Source organism: Cygnus olor, chromosome 6 (assembly GCF_009769625.2).
Source record: "Cygnus olor isolate bCygOlo1 chromosome 6, bCygOlo1.pri.v2, whole genome shotgun sequence".
NCBI classification, from domain to species: domain Eukaryota; kingdom Metazoa; phylum Chordata; class Aves; order Anseriformes; family Anatidae; genus Cygnus; species Cygnus olor.
In genome coordinates, this window is record NC_049174.1 from 9,110,282 (window position 1) to 9,124,962 (window position 14,681).

At 41.8% G+C, this 14,681-nt stretch overlaps 1 protein-coding gene across 11 annotated transcripts in view; it reads left to right on the plus strand.

Annotated features, from left to right (window-relative positions):
• Nucleotides 1-14,681, plus strand: part of UBE2F (ubiquitin conjugating enzyme E2 F (putative)) — a 67,351-nt gene that overhangs the window by 24,289 nt on the left and 28,381 nt on the right. For 8 of the 11 annotated variants that reach the window (XM_040561214.1, XM_040561206.1, XM_040561209.1 and 5 more), the window contains one exon: nucleotides 5,327-5,384. In XM_040561214.1, the coding sequence (XP_040417148.1) occupies nucleotides 5,327-5,384 (58 nt within the window). Of the gene's footprint in view, nucleotides 1-73; nucleotides 4,034-5,326; nucleotides 5,385-7,085; nucleotides 8,134-14,681 lie in introns of those variants that run through there. The other 3 variants (XM_040561215.1, XM_040561212.1, XM_040561213.1) reach the window with 2 other exon arrangements.

Genomic DNA, 14,681 nt, shown 5'->3' on the forward strand with positions numbered 1-14,681 from the left:
CAGCATTTTTTTTATGCCTTTGTGTCATAAAATGTTGCATGTAGTTTTCATGTCAGTATTATTTCTTCAACAGATTTTGGAAATTAGACCGGCGTGTGACCCTTAGGACCACAGAAATATACTGAAAGTGTTCTTGCTGTGCTTTAGAGACTGCGTAGAATCTGGCTCTTTAGGTTCAGTCTTTTGTTCTATTTAGGGTAAAAGTATAAAATCCAATCTAGAGAACTTTTTCTTTCTTTCTTTTTTTTTTCTTTTCTTTTTTTTTTACTTTTCCTCCCTTCATAGATGAATAGTCCTCAGGATCTGAGAGGACTGAAGGCTTTAGTTATTTTATTTCCAAATGTGTTAAGTGCTTGGAAACCATATTTCGTAAAAGGAAAACAAATAATTTGACAGTAACTATTCTGTATTTGCTATTTATTTTCACATTTAATATCTGCTAAAAGACACACTTAACTTGTTATAGCATGCTATAGCAAAAGAGAATTGGGTAGGTATAAGTCAAAATAGGAAGGACAAAAGCTCACTTTTACAAAAGGGATGAGCTTATGTTGCTCTGCCTTTTTGCCTGATAGTAAATGTTTCCTCTTCAAAATCAGTTTCTCTGAAACTTTATAAATTCACTGTTTTATCTTGAGTGCTGGATGGTGAAATTGGCCAGAAACTAAACCTAAACAGACTTGAGAAGCATGGCTGTCATTTCTCAAGTTAATGGGACATAAAAGAAAAATGAAATGAAGCATAAGCAATGGAAGTAAGACTGAAGGCTGCTCTGAAAATCCAAAAGAGTTACCATCATGTGTAGCAAATTAGTGCTTAAAAGATATGTTTTTTTCCCTCTAGATTTAAAAATCATTCTAGTGCTGTGTACAAGGTCCTGGCTACAAATGAAGCTTTCCCGGGGTAGTCCCTCCCTTCGTAGGCAGGTCAAGCTCGTGGGCTGATAACAGCTAATGAACTGATATCAGTGCTTTTAGCCTCCGTGGTCTGCTCCGTGCTTCCGAGAAGCTAACGCCATCAAAGGGTGATGGGAACCAGCCTTGGACAGCTCAGCACGTACCTGGTGTTGGACAGTGTCAGAGCACGAGTTGTTAGTCTAAAAGACTGAGTAAAGGCATGAATAGAGGAGCTGTTTGGAACCAGTGAGCAGGAAATGCTAGATACCAAAAGAGAGCTAAAAGTTTAAGCTCTGCCTGCAGTGCTGCATCTTCCGAGGTTAAACGAAGCCTCCACGCACTCTTGAGGATATTTCAGTGTTTCGAGTCTTAAAAATGGTTTTAATTATGACAGATAAATGTAGTGTTGGAACATCATAATTCTGCTTAATGAAGTGAAGTCATTTCTTTGGCATCTGCACTGAAATGTCAGCTTTATTTGATTGTCAGATACTTAAGCATATTAAACCTTTGAAATGTCTTACCATTTAGATGGAAAAGCTAAAATAACTCCGACTACTTTATGCCTGTTATAACAGAGAATGCAGTCTATATATAGTACCTGCAATCAACTTCTACCAGAGTATTTACATAAAAATAGCATCAGGTATTTTTTTTTTAAGCAGTAAAAACATTTAGTATCAGTATTTTTCCATCTGTTTTCTGCTAAACATACCTTACACCATGGCACGTCTTGGTTTCACAGGTAATGGTCCCCATTTAAAAGATAGCAAATGGTTAAGCTTGCATCAAGTTTTGGGCACAAAAAGCATTATTCCTCCGTGCTGTATGAATTGCAGTTACTCAAATTTGATCTGGATCGTACTTAAGGATATTGTTTCTACTCCACATGTGGATAGGAAGCATCAAGATACCCAGAAAGAAAACGCAGTGAGCTGCTCCGTGTTGGTGGATGTGCCCTTCTGCCACTGGTGCTCTGAGCCCATGGCACAGTGTTAAAGGGTGATGAACGCAGAAGTGTTTGGAACTGATGAGTTGTATTATCACGGGTACATTATCATATAATTGTATTATCATACCTTAATTCAAACTTACCTTGCCTGATGCTTTCTGTTGGCTAAAGGAACCGCAGGCTCACAGAAGGCTGGAAGAACCTCAAAGCACACCCAGTGCCACCCCCAGCCCCATCCAGCCTGGCCTTGGGCACTGCCAGGGCACCCACAACTTCATTTTCTCTAGGCAAAACTTTTTGGAAGGCAAAACTTTTGTTTGAACTGATGCTTTGTGTTGATAAACATTTGTCTGAGATGTTCATGTAAAGCAGCCTTCCTCTGGGACTGACCCCCTCATTACAGTATCTTTTTTTTTTCTTTTTAGTTAAGCTATAATCATGTCAACTGGTGTTTCAGAAAGTTTTAAGCTTGCTAGAACCATGTAGTTCCCAACTCACTAGTTGTTTTTGCCTAATCTTTTTAGGATGCTATGTATTTAAAAAGAAACTTCCTCAGTTTTTCTCCATGCACAAGTTAAGTCACAGCAGGAGAAGGTATTTGTGGAAGTGAATGCTGAACAGAGGGCTGAGCATTCCAGTGGCTGTTTTGGTTACCGTACATTCAGAAATAGCGAGCTCACAGTATTCCCACGGGAACTCAGATACAGGGCCTTGAAATCCTGCTCTGGTGAGGTCTTAGAGATAGAAATGCCAGAGCTGAGGAGCAGTTCCCACTTCCCATCACTGAGGGTGTGCTTGGCTTCTGTCAGATCTGACTACAGCTGGAAGTCCTCTTTCACCGATCACCCCAGTTCCTAGGTAGGTTTCCTGCCTGGTAAACTGCTTGGACCCTGGCACTTAACCTCCCGTCTCTTCTTCAGCAGTGAATGCCTTTAGTAACTAGCTCTAGGAGTCTGATGTGCTGCTGAAACTGCAGAATTTGCTTACCCTTTCCTTTCTGGATGCGCGTTCATTCTACAGCATCACAAAGAGGCAAATCATGCTAGATAAGCCTTCTGGCACCCCAGTATGATGCAGCCAAGTCCTGGCAGTTTTAGAGTAGTGACTTCAAGTGAAAAACCTGGTGGGTTTTCCAGCCCATCGGGTGTCCCAAAACCCTGCTAGAACAGGTGGCTCCTGTAGCCTGGCTGGGAGCTTGTTGAGGGCAGCTTCTTGAAGCAGTGGGTGTGATGTGAGAACTTGGTGCTAACCAGCTCCTCTGTGGCAGCAGGACTCGTCCCCTTTGAACAGGAACTACCCACAGAGGCTTGCTCATCCCCTAATTCAAGATGTACTTGGCACCTTTCTGCTGGCTTTGGTCTTCATTCTGCTGTTGGTTTGTGTGAAGTGCTGAGAGCAGATCACCATTCAGAGCTCCAAGCTGCCTGGCAGTTATATCTAGGTCAACTTCGTGGAGAACATGAGATGCAGTTTCTAGGCACCCTGCACAGAAAAAGGATTTGCTTTGGGGCATAATGATCACTCCCAATCTGTAGGAAGAAAGATGATGCTGCTCTAAAAACTAATTACATCAGCAGATCAGAAACAGGAGGCAAAGGTACAACTATCTGTCGTCACTGCTTTCCTGCCAGAGCTCTAGGAGGGGTATGAGTATCTCCTCTCCAGGCCTGGCTGCTGAGCATCCCCACCTAGAGATTTGCAGAGAGGAGCTTGGGGAGCTTGAAGGGTGTTAACGAGGCTTGGCTGATGTGCTCAGGCACCTTGAGCTCTCTCGGTGGATACTCTCAGGCTTTTTTATTGTATGTGTTCACTTACTCCTCATTCTTAAGTTTGCCGGGCGCTATGTATGAGCAGGAGGAGGGGAGTACTGGAGCAGAATTCAGAGCAGCAGCCAGACAGGAAGCTCAAAAAGCCCGTTATCTCCTCAAAATCTGAGAATCCTGGCTGTTGCCTGTTCAGTATCATTTTCGCTTATAGTTTTGTAATACAAACAAAAGATACAGCCACAATATGCTCTTTTTAATGTTATTTAAATTAGTTTTGAGCTGTGCTAGTGTTAATGGCATGTTTAATCTTTTCAAAGGCACAGAAATGAGATTAGCAGCGCGGTTAAGACGGGATAGTCTTGTCCAGTGCATTCATCCTGTTCCTAGCATCTGTACAGGGAACAAGGAGTAATGTTGCACAAAAAAAAAGAGTAATTTAAGACTATTTCACTTTAACCCTGGTATTTTAGTAGTAGAAGCTACTGTTGCTGATGAATTTTTGTGCCTTGATACTTATGTTTTCAGTTTGGTTGATTCTTAACAGAGGAAGACACGATTGTGAGATGATGCTTAAAGTTTTCCAGATCCTCTTTCGTATTCAGATTATTGCCTTTGCTCTCACAAATGTGAGCAAGAGTTCTTTTGTCAATTTTCCAAGACTTCTGCAATTTCTAAATTGTGTGCTGGTCTCCAGTACTTCTCAGAACTGCTGATGGTTTTACCAACAAAAGGTCCAGGAATGTCTAACCAACTGAATGCAGCTCAACACTTCCATCTTGTAAATGGGTCAGCAGCTTCAGTGGACTTAATATTTAACATACTCAGGTTGTGTAACATTCCTATACAGTATGTGTGCACATAGGAAAGTCCATGTCTTAATTATTTATATTAATATAAATGATAAAATTAAGAATGCGTGTTACAGTTTATAAGGAACTCTTCTGTAGCAATCTGTTTTTCACAGACTAATTAACAGAGTGCTTCATGATTTCAAGCTGGTGGTACGTGCAGTATTGGGTTTGCCTGGAAAGCCTTAAAATGTCCTGCATGCCATGCAGCTCACCTCCTGGAAGACGAGAAGCTGCCTCTAAGATTTTGCTTTTAGAATTCCTTGCTCTGGGTCCCCAGAGGTTTGGCACATATCTGTTGATGTTACGGCTGTCACAGGGCCTTCCCGAAGAGACAGACCAGAGCTGCTTAATTTTCCTGTACCTGATTTTGAGCAGCTGAAGTCCTTTGACAGAAGAGGATAATAATCCTCGCTGCTGCTAATTAGTTATCCCTCCAAAAAATCCTTTTAGGGGGATCGAATATGGCAGGACATGGTGCCTCCCATCAGATTTGGTCTACTGGCATGCTCTGGTCTGTCACCAAAGATGAACATGTTCTGGACTGGAGCACAGATGTGTGTCTTTGTGCTCAGGGGAACATAAAGGCTCAGTGTCAGACTGTGTCATGAGGACTGCTGTCACACTTAGTACACTTAAACAAAATAATTTGATTTCTTTAACAAAGCTGAGCTCAGATCAGGAAACCTGTAATGAGCTCTGTGAAGAATGTAGTTCTAGGACATTGGTACCAGATGCAAGAGGTCTGTAATTCTAACAACGCAATTTCTTCCAATGTTGTTAATGCTTTGTCAGAAGACTTCTGACAAAATTTGTTTAACTAGAAGTTACACTGTGTAATACGTTTGTCTTTTTTTTTTTCAGTTTATTGAGAGAACATTCAATTGATGGCACTGGCTGGGCTCCAACTAGAACATTAAAGGTACCATTTCCTTTTAGATACATACCTCAAACTAGATAAACCTTTTCAGATACTTTCATGGACTTGCAGAGAGACAGGTAATGCAGTTTGCTGTAGAGACAGCTGTGTGGTTTTGTTGTTTTTCAGTTTCTGCTGGTGACAATACTGATACAACAAGTACAGTGCTGAGTATAGAAACTTTTGCTAGCTTTAGTGTAGCTGATTTGACTGATAAAAAGTTTAAAAGAATGATAGGACTGCGGATGACCCCAAAAAACTACTCTCAGTAAAGGTGATCTGATTTCTTCATGGTTTTTAAACCCAGGCAACAAACACAAGAGCATGATGTCAGCAGGACTAGCAGTAATCCATAACACTCGCAATTTCCATTGCGTTTACATTTCTGACAGATCAATAGGCTGTCTTACAAACTTTTTTTTTGCACGGAGAAGATTGGAAAAGTGTAAAGGGCACAATACGTTTGTGGGAGAAACACCACGTGGTGCACAGAATTAAACTGCACTGCCTTGAATTTTGTTTCATCCCAAGTATTTGAAGGAATGAGCAACATGTCTGCACTTAAATACCGTGTAAGTGGGGCAGTCTTAGCTGTCCTAGTAACTCCAGGAGGGAACTAACTGCCACCATGATCGCAGAATGGCTTCAGAGGTTGCTCCCCCAACAGCTGAGCGGTGCTAACAAGTTCAGAGCCATAGCTCCTATATGAAATACTCTTGGGGTGGTCACAAAGGACAGCTGCTTCAGTGCAGTGACTGCTCCTGTCTGGAGATAGAAGGTGCGTTGTTGTCCATTTGCTGCTATATGACCTTGCTGTCAGAGTCTTGCAGAGCATTGAGCAATATCTGTAGCTCTTAGCAGGAAACCTGACAGAATTGGTTCTCAAGGAGCACTAGCTAGGTCAATAAAGGGTACGTGTCAGGTATTTTTCTTTTTAAAAGGCAAATTCAAAAAGAATTTTATCGAATACTTAATCTCCTTTTTGGAGCTATGCACCATATTTGTCTCTAAAAATCTCTTCGTGAGTGATCTGATTTCCTGTAAAAGTGAAGTAGAATCAGTGTGTGTTCTTTTGTGTTTTGTCTCTTTGCTTATTTTTCATCAGTAAATATGTTTTTTTATTAGCTTAAATCAAGACACTGGGTAATTAAATTAACTGGTTCTGTTCCTGTATTTCATTCCCAGAGAAAGTTTTTCGACTACAGATGTTTAAGCTTCAGACAATTAGAAAATTACTATACCAATACTACAACTCGACAAGAATGTACATAGATTTTTCTTTTTGAGCTTTGTTTATGGTATTTCTCTGGGAGATTAAAATACTGCTGCATGTAAAGCCCATGGGTGCAAATAATTATTGACACTGTGCATTTGACTTCCTATCCTCAGTGAGGACGGAAGATGCGTATTAATTTTCTTTTCCGTTCTATTCTTGCATCAGTTTACTAATTGCATGTGATTCATTTCAAAGAGGAAACATCCTGGAATCTCAGCTTCCAGGAGAGTCAAATTGCTTATTATTTAAGTAAATTATTTATGAAGTAATTTAGGGCATTTTTACCTTCCATAAGTTAAAGCAAAATAAATCTAGCATCCCATCTGGATTTCCTTACTCCCATTTGACACTGAAGCACCACAAATGCGAGGTCATATTTTATAGCTTAAAATCTGTTAAGTTTATCATTCTATGCCTTCTGTTTTCAGAGAGTCCATTTTAAATATGCAGTTTCAGTAAGTGTTCTCTCATGTGTTGTGTGATCACTCCCTGTGATTTTCGACACGTCATCACAAAGCAGAATTACTGCCCGTCGGTCCTGACTTCAGAGTTACGCCTCTGCAGAAACGTGTTGATTGCATCGTTGCTCTAACAGAAAAATAGCCTCAAAAGTCAAGCAGAAATAGCCACTGGGGATGTCGGGAAGCTGCGAGCTCTGTTCCCAGAGCGGTACTGTTGAAGTTTGGTGTCCAAGTGCTCAGATTCCAGGCTACATACAATTCTGAGATGGAAAACACAGAATTGTGCTGGTTTATCTGCAGCATAGCTGCACAGACAAGGGATTTGCCATCTACATTAATCATTCTGTGGTAGATACGTGATCACTGCACACCAGAGAATTATGTGGAGCTGTGTGTGAGGGTGACTGGTGGCAAACTGAAGCCATTCGATCCGACACAGCTTGCTTTTATCTCTGCACCCACTAATCCAGCCTTCCTGAATCCTTTCCAACACTCAGGCACCGTGGCTGGGAGGACATTGCTCATCTCCCCAAGCTGAATACCATGTGAATTTGCGCAGTAGCACTATGGAAAATATCCGGTCCTGGCCAGTGGCAGATGTGAAAGTCAGTTGTTTGTACTCCACTCGCTGAGAATACAAAGGCAGCCTGGTTTTGTGGAGGAATAGTGCCCGACTTTGTCAAGTACAGTACTCTGAAATACTGCTGAAATGTTTTCTTGGAGAATGGGGGGATGTATTGGATTTCTACGACAAATGCTGTCAGATGTTACTGATGCAGCCATTCTAAGTGCATTAATAAAGCCATTTAAATGGATAACAAAAACCTCAAAAGCCACAGGCACAAACCAAACCAGCTTGGCTGTAGGTTTTCTGCTACCACATCCATTTGTATGTTACATGCTTTCAGAGGACTTAAGCTTTAAAACTTTCATATTGTCCCATCTTCCACATCCTTGCGGTGGCAGCAGAGCTCTTGAATGAAAAATCCTTTGAAATAAACTCCTGTGACTTTGTTTTTTTTTTACACTTTTGGTATCAAGCACGGTGCTTCCTTCCACTTCCCATTGCTGAACGTTTCCATGGACTGCAGGGAGGTGCAGCCTGTGTGCTAGGGAAGGGGCTAAGGAATGTGCCTGGATTAGATATGTTCTAAGCAAGTTGTAAGGAAAGTTGGGTTTTAACCCTGAAGAAGATCATGGGTAGGTTAATATTTTTAAAACAATCTATATTTTAGCACCAGTGATGTAATTGCAAATATTGTCTGTATCCATAGAAACACTCCTGAGCCCTAAATTCTCATAACTTCTGGTAGCAGCTTGCTCCACAGACCAGGGACTGTGTAAAAACTGATGCAATACTTCCTGACTGATCTTCCCAGGTTCTTTCGCTTCTTTAGAGCCAGCAGGAGCTCACTTACCTTTCTGTCTCTGAACCATGAGGTCCTGCATTGTTTTACTTGCATACTTCTCTCTAAAATAGTGTTCAGAAAGTGGGAGGCAGCAGAAGCCACTTTATGCCCCTGCTGGGACTAGCTGGGTAGTTTGCTTTTCTCCTCTTTTAGGTCTGATGGTCTAAGCTGGACTTATCAAGGTGGAAAGTGAATAGCTGACTTTCATTCATTCAATTCTCAGATTTTTACTTTACTAAAGCTACCAGTTTTTAAGTAGATACCTGCTATGAAGTAGCAGTATTGCTCTGTCTCTGACACCCTGCTTTTTGTACCCTCAGTAGTTCCAATTTTGGACTCGAAAGTGCTTTGGTAGCTCCTGTTATACCCCAACAAATATCTCCTCGTGCCTTGTTCACCATGGCTATCATCTGCCTGGTTAAGGCAGGCCCCCCGGTGCTCATCAGCTTTCTCTCAAATGCTTGTTTTGACTTTGCTGTGAAATTATCTCGGGCGATTGATTTAAAAAAAAAAAAAAAAGTGGATCCATGTATTGTGATTGCCTAATTGGTTCTAAAAGTCAAGCTATTTCTTCTGCAATTATCTCCAATGAGCTACAACTGGAAATTGGTCAGTGACTGATTTATGAACCATAAAAATAATCAAAGCACTTATGTGCAACTCTGACTGCAGAGGGCTGCGCATGATAATGTTAAAATCAGTGTTTTAAAATTAATGATGAATGTTCAAAGGAGTATTTGGTCTTTTTTTTTTCGAAACCCTGCTCTGATGTGGCTACAGTGGGTTTCAGATAACTGGAGAACTATTTTCTGTAGGGTTTTCATGTTTGCTGCTAGGATGCATATGCATTTCAGTTCTTCATTAAGGTATTTTAAAGAGCTGGCTTTGTTGTGTTTGTGGCACTGCTGTCAATAGAGATAAGAGCAGGAGTGTAGGAATCATCAAGGTTTTCTTGAACTCTTGTTGTGCAGACAGCTTTTTGTACCATCCTGTAGGAAAACAATACTTCTTTTCAGCAATTAATTTCCCATAGCTTCAGATAACAGGCTAAGAAATATCTGTTTGTGTTATCAGATAATTAATAAAAAAGGTATTAAAAGAATTAAGGCTCATTTCAAATTAACTATCATTATTTGAAGTTTGTCCTTAAGAGGTTTGCTTATTTAATCAGCATTTATTATTAGCTGGGAGAATGTCCTATTTTGTATTTGTTCTGCCGTTGTCTTCAGGCAGTGAAGTTATCTTATTTGAAATCATGCAAATGTCAAACTGCAGTGTCATGGAGAAATAAATCAGAAGGTCTTGACTTAATTTTTCCACTTACCAATGTTTAAGCATAGTTTTAAAAGCTTTGGTGTAAGCACAAAGCTTTCATTCATTGTCTTAATGAAAATAGGTGGTCTGCTGTCAAAATTGTATGCAATTAGCGTAGAGGAGTCTTTTAAACTGACAATGACTGTCACTGCCTTCAAGATGAAGAGGAAAAGAGTAAGCCTGTATGTTCTGTGCTGTTCTAATTTAATTCTTGCTGCTGCTGCTACTTCTTTCTCAGCCAGCATTACAGTAATGCTGTTTGCTGTCACACTGGTAGAATCACTCCTGATTCGTGTTGTGCTATTGATTTATCCAAATCCCACCTTGCAAAGGGCCTTCCCGCTGTATGCAGAAGCATCGAAGCACCTGCTTGTGAAAGCTGCCTTCCTAGATGGAATATATTCATATGGTTGTACCAATGAGCACAAATGCCAGCTCTTACTGTGCAGGAGGATCAGAAAGTAAAGCACAGCTTAGTAAGGAGATTCCCAATTTAATGAATCTTACAGCGAGCTTCTGGGATCTTCTTGGACGTGATTATCAAGGTTACAAACCTGAGCTCCTGGAAAATATGTATCTCCTTTTTTTTTTTTTTCCAGGTATCTGTAAAGGAAAGGAAAGCAAGCCTGTTGGCTCCTGAGTGTCCCTTGAGGGAAAGGGTGCTGGTCTGCTGCATATGGTCCCTGTCCCCACAGGTCCTGATGACAGCTTCCTCAGAGCACTGGGAGTATTTGTAGTGTTTTCCCTCCATGTAGGCTGAAAAGAGCAGTCAAATAGACAAATACCTTGCAGTGTCATCTCTCCCCAAGCCCTGGAAATGAGCAGGGATGTCCGGGTATTGGCATGGCTGGTTGAAGAAGGGGATTTCTGCTGAAATTAAGGCTTTTCCAGGTCTCGTTTTGAATGCAGTGCATCTGCAGGCTGTTGTCTCAACGTCCTGTTAGAGCCCACAGTATGTTAGCAAATTACACAGCATTTCTTCATCTCCTTCCCATGGGCAGTTCCTGATCTAGTTGCAGCTCCTGGTCTGGCTGCAGGCTGCCTGCCTTGAAGCTGCAAACCGCTGCGTGTCAAAAACAAAGCAAACTCCTTCAAACCTCTGCTCTCTTCTCATTGCTGCAACAAGGACAGAACCCCCAGTCATGCTGCCCAACGTGTCGTTGCAGAAGCCATCTGCCCATGGTCTGCTGAGGAGGAAGAGGGACCAGAGGCAGGTTACAGCAGTCCAACAGGGCTCTGTCCTCGTGGCATGCTTCTTGTATCTTCTGTGATACTGGGGGCAATGGCAGCATTGCAAAAGACGGCTCTAGGGAAGCAGCAAAAAAAAAAAAAGGATAAATAAAGAAGAAACAGCAATTTAGCAAGCAGGCAGCAGAGGCAGGTCCAGAAGAGAGGCTTTGAACCAGTAAAGGGTGGGTGGATTGGGAAGGACCTAAGAGCCCTTTTGAGAGCTGCAGGTTGTCAGCAACCAGGATGGGAGGTGCATCATTCTTCTTCCAAATTTAAGAAGTGCCTTGGCGTTGGAGGAGCTCCAGGCAATTCAGAGCCTTCTTTCCGGTATGGTTTGGAAAGTGTTGCAGGGTGTTACACAGTGATTTCTGAACATCTGGGATGGTCACGAGTTAGCTGGTTGTAGCTACTGCAAAAGGCACAGCTTTGTCACCAGTTACCTTTCAGTGGTTCGTGTCTCCCTCTGTGAAGAAAGTCATCTAAAGGAAAGTGCAGTGCAAAAGATGGCTGTTTTTTCAATATCTTTGCTCTCTAAAGTGCTTAAAATGTCCATTGTTGTTGCTTTCACTATTTTCCCTTTCTCCTCCACCTCTAAAAATTGAATAAGCAGCAGACAAACACCATCAGACCTCTAGTGTTCATTAAAGAGAAGTTATAAACCTCTGAATATGGTCTTCTGGGTAGATCTGACATGATTGTATTTTTCTCAAAATAAGCTTTGGGAAGTTTTTCTGCAGGAGCACGTTGTGTTGTAGCTTGATTTTATAAATCTGTTTTACCAATTTTGTCAGGTTTGATTTTTCTCTCTGTACGTGCCAAAACCAGTGAAAATACTTGCGCAAATCAGTCTCCTGTGATAACCTCTGCTTCATAGAGAGAATTTCTGCAAATCCTTTTTCGCTCTTAAAGGGCTCTGGCATTTAAAATGTATTCAAATATTTGCTTTAAACACTGTTGCTGTTATTACTAGCGCTTTTTTAGAGTGATTCAGTAGGCCAGTGTAGTACATTGTAAGCCTAATTAAACCGTGCTTGTTTTCCCCAAATTGTTGATTTCTAAAATGCACAATTTGTGTTGAACTTTAATCAGCTGAGTAGTCTGGTCTCCAGAGGGCGATTGCTTTGGCATACATAATCACTGTGGAGTAGTTCATTAAGAGTTCCCCTGGGAACAACTTCCCCCAGATTATCTGCTGGCTCCCGAGTAACCCTGGGGACAAAAGTCAAGGAGTCAAGAACAAAAGTAGGGGATTTTAGCTGAGCGCTCCTGCCTGCTTGGCAATTCACAGCTGCCTTAGTCTGGGAGAGGAACAGACGATAATTGTTCCTATTTTCTTCCCTCCAGTATATTTGAGCACAGAAGCAGTCGTTTTCCAGCCTTCCTCCTGTTTTTTTTTTGTGTTTGCTAACTGGGGCAGCTCATGCCATTTAAGTTCCCCAAAGCCCTCCAAGTGAGCTGCTGTTACGGTTGGGTGAGAGGCGTGAGCTGGGACTGCGGCCACATGAGAACCCACGTTGCTGTTGTGATTGAGGAAAGCTGATGTTCCCTACGTCCCCTTACTGCGGGTGGAAGCAGTGTTTTACCCAGCACAGGCATTTTGCAAGATATTTTAGCAGTGTTGTGTGGAAGATAAGAGGAGCAGGATGGGGAGAGGCAATGTTAAAACATGAACTTTGTGTTTGGGAGAGGACTGTTTAGGAAGGAAGGGTTTTTTCATTATTTATTTTTTTTTGGTGAACCAAGAAGTTCTGCCATCTCTGGAATGAAAACTTGGTATTTTCTTAACCCCACTGATAAGTTTTGGGCAGTTGGTTACAGATTAGTGGTTGCAAATGGGTGGTTAGTCTGTGGGGAGAAATGCAGAATGTTTGTGGAGGCATGTTGAAGAGGCAGAAGAAGTCCTACAAACCCTAGGGAAGGTGGGTCTGGGTGGGACAAAGGATGCTTGGTTTTGTAGGCTGTGGTGAAGAGAGGAAGAAGAGCTGACAGAAGGTGAACGGAGCTGGAAATCATCCTGGGCTGGTCCGCAGGCAGACAGGAGTGAGCTGCCCCCTGGCTTTCAGCGTGCTGAGTTTGCAGGTGTGATTTTCCCTTTCCAAATGGTGAGCTACGAAGCCTGGCATGTGTTTTACAGGAGCTACTACTTCATTTTTTGAAGCCTCCCATCAGACATCAGCTTGTTTAAATGACTGCTACTGCTGCTTTCATTGATCTGAATGGGTTAAACTGTTTGTACATAAAAAATGGTTTAGCAAAGGGCTTTAATTTAATTAGTGTAATAGATCGGAAATCCTTCTTGAATCTCTAAAGAAGTTTCTTTGATTGGAAGTTCATTAGCTGCTTTTGTCTGGGCTGTTCCCCGCTTAAATTGATGTATTAAATATACTTTGCCTGTTCAAGGAAAACCGTAATTTACAATTTACATGTTTGCTCTCCCTTCAGAAGAACTGCTGTGTGGTTGTTTTCCTCCAGACATCCGAAAGCCGGAGCTGAACACTTGTCTCTGACATGGTTTCAGTGGCATCACTTTTGTGAAGTGGTTATGAGAACTGCCACTTGCACATATTCAGTGACTAACTGAATTAGGGCCTCCTACAAACGTAAGGCTTGGAGAGTCCCCAGCCTCAGGAGAGGCTATTTCAAAGGCTGTACTTAGCGTTTTGCCTCTTTGCTCTTGAACTTTAAATGTCGCTGCAGTGGCGGATTTTTTTTTTTTCCCCCTCATTTGGTATGCCAGAAATAAATCTGCGGGCAGAGATTTCATCTAACTTCTCACTCAGATGCAATACAGAATTACCCACGAGTGAAAAGGGGTGGTTACAAAGGGCTATTTCTAACAGCCTGTTGATCTCTGAGCTGCTTCTGTTGGTTGACTTCACTGTGCTTGAGCTCAGAACGGTTACGGTGCTGTGAAAAGGATGCTTTTCCTTCCTTTCACCCTTTTTTGCTCACACTGGGGATTCAAACAGCTGCTCTGCTGGGCTCCTTAGTTCAAGTGGGATATTTGCAGCTCCCAATTAATGTAGCAGAAGGGAATTAAAACTAACACCACCCATGCCTGCGACGTTAAGCACGTGGAAGCAAATAGAAAAAATAATTGCAAAGAACACAGCCTCTCCAGTTTGCACTGTGAACATGCAGATTCCCGTGCTCGATTTGCTTTTAAAGGTGTTTTTTTTTTCAGAGTTTTGGGAGTGAGAAAAGTGTTACTGAAGCAGAGCAACATAAAGGTGTAGATCCTTAAGATTTTAAGGCAACCCCAGCCCCACCTGTGTATGAGATAGTCATTAAAATGAGTACATAAAAACTTTCTGCTTTCAGAGCATTTCAGCCAGAAGTTCAGTCAATGTTTGTAGCCAGGGCTGATACTTTACATTAAAGGAGAACTGAAGTTTAGCTTATTTGAACTGTTAAGTCTGTTCTTTGCCTTGCAAATCTGTTCAGTCCGGCAGGAAAACATGAAGCGTTTGGGCTCATCTGCATGCAGCACGCAGCTCTGCCGAATTCCGTAATGCGAAGTGATTATTTCTGCAGTACAACAGTGTCAAGTTTTGCAAATCCTAAATACTTGTTTCACTGCTGCTCAGCTGTTCCACCCCACCTCCCTTTC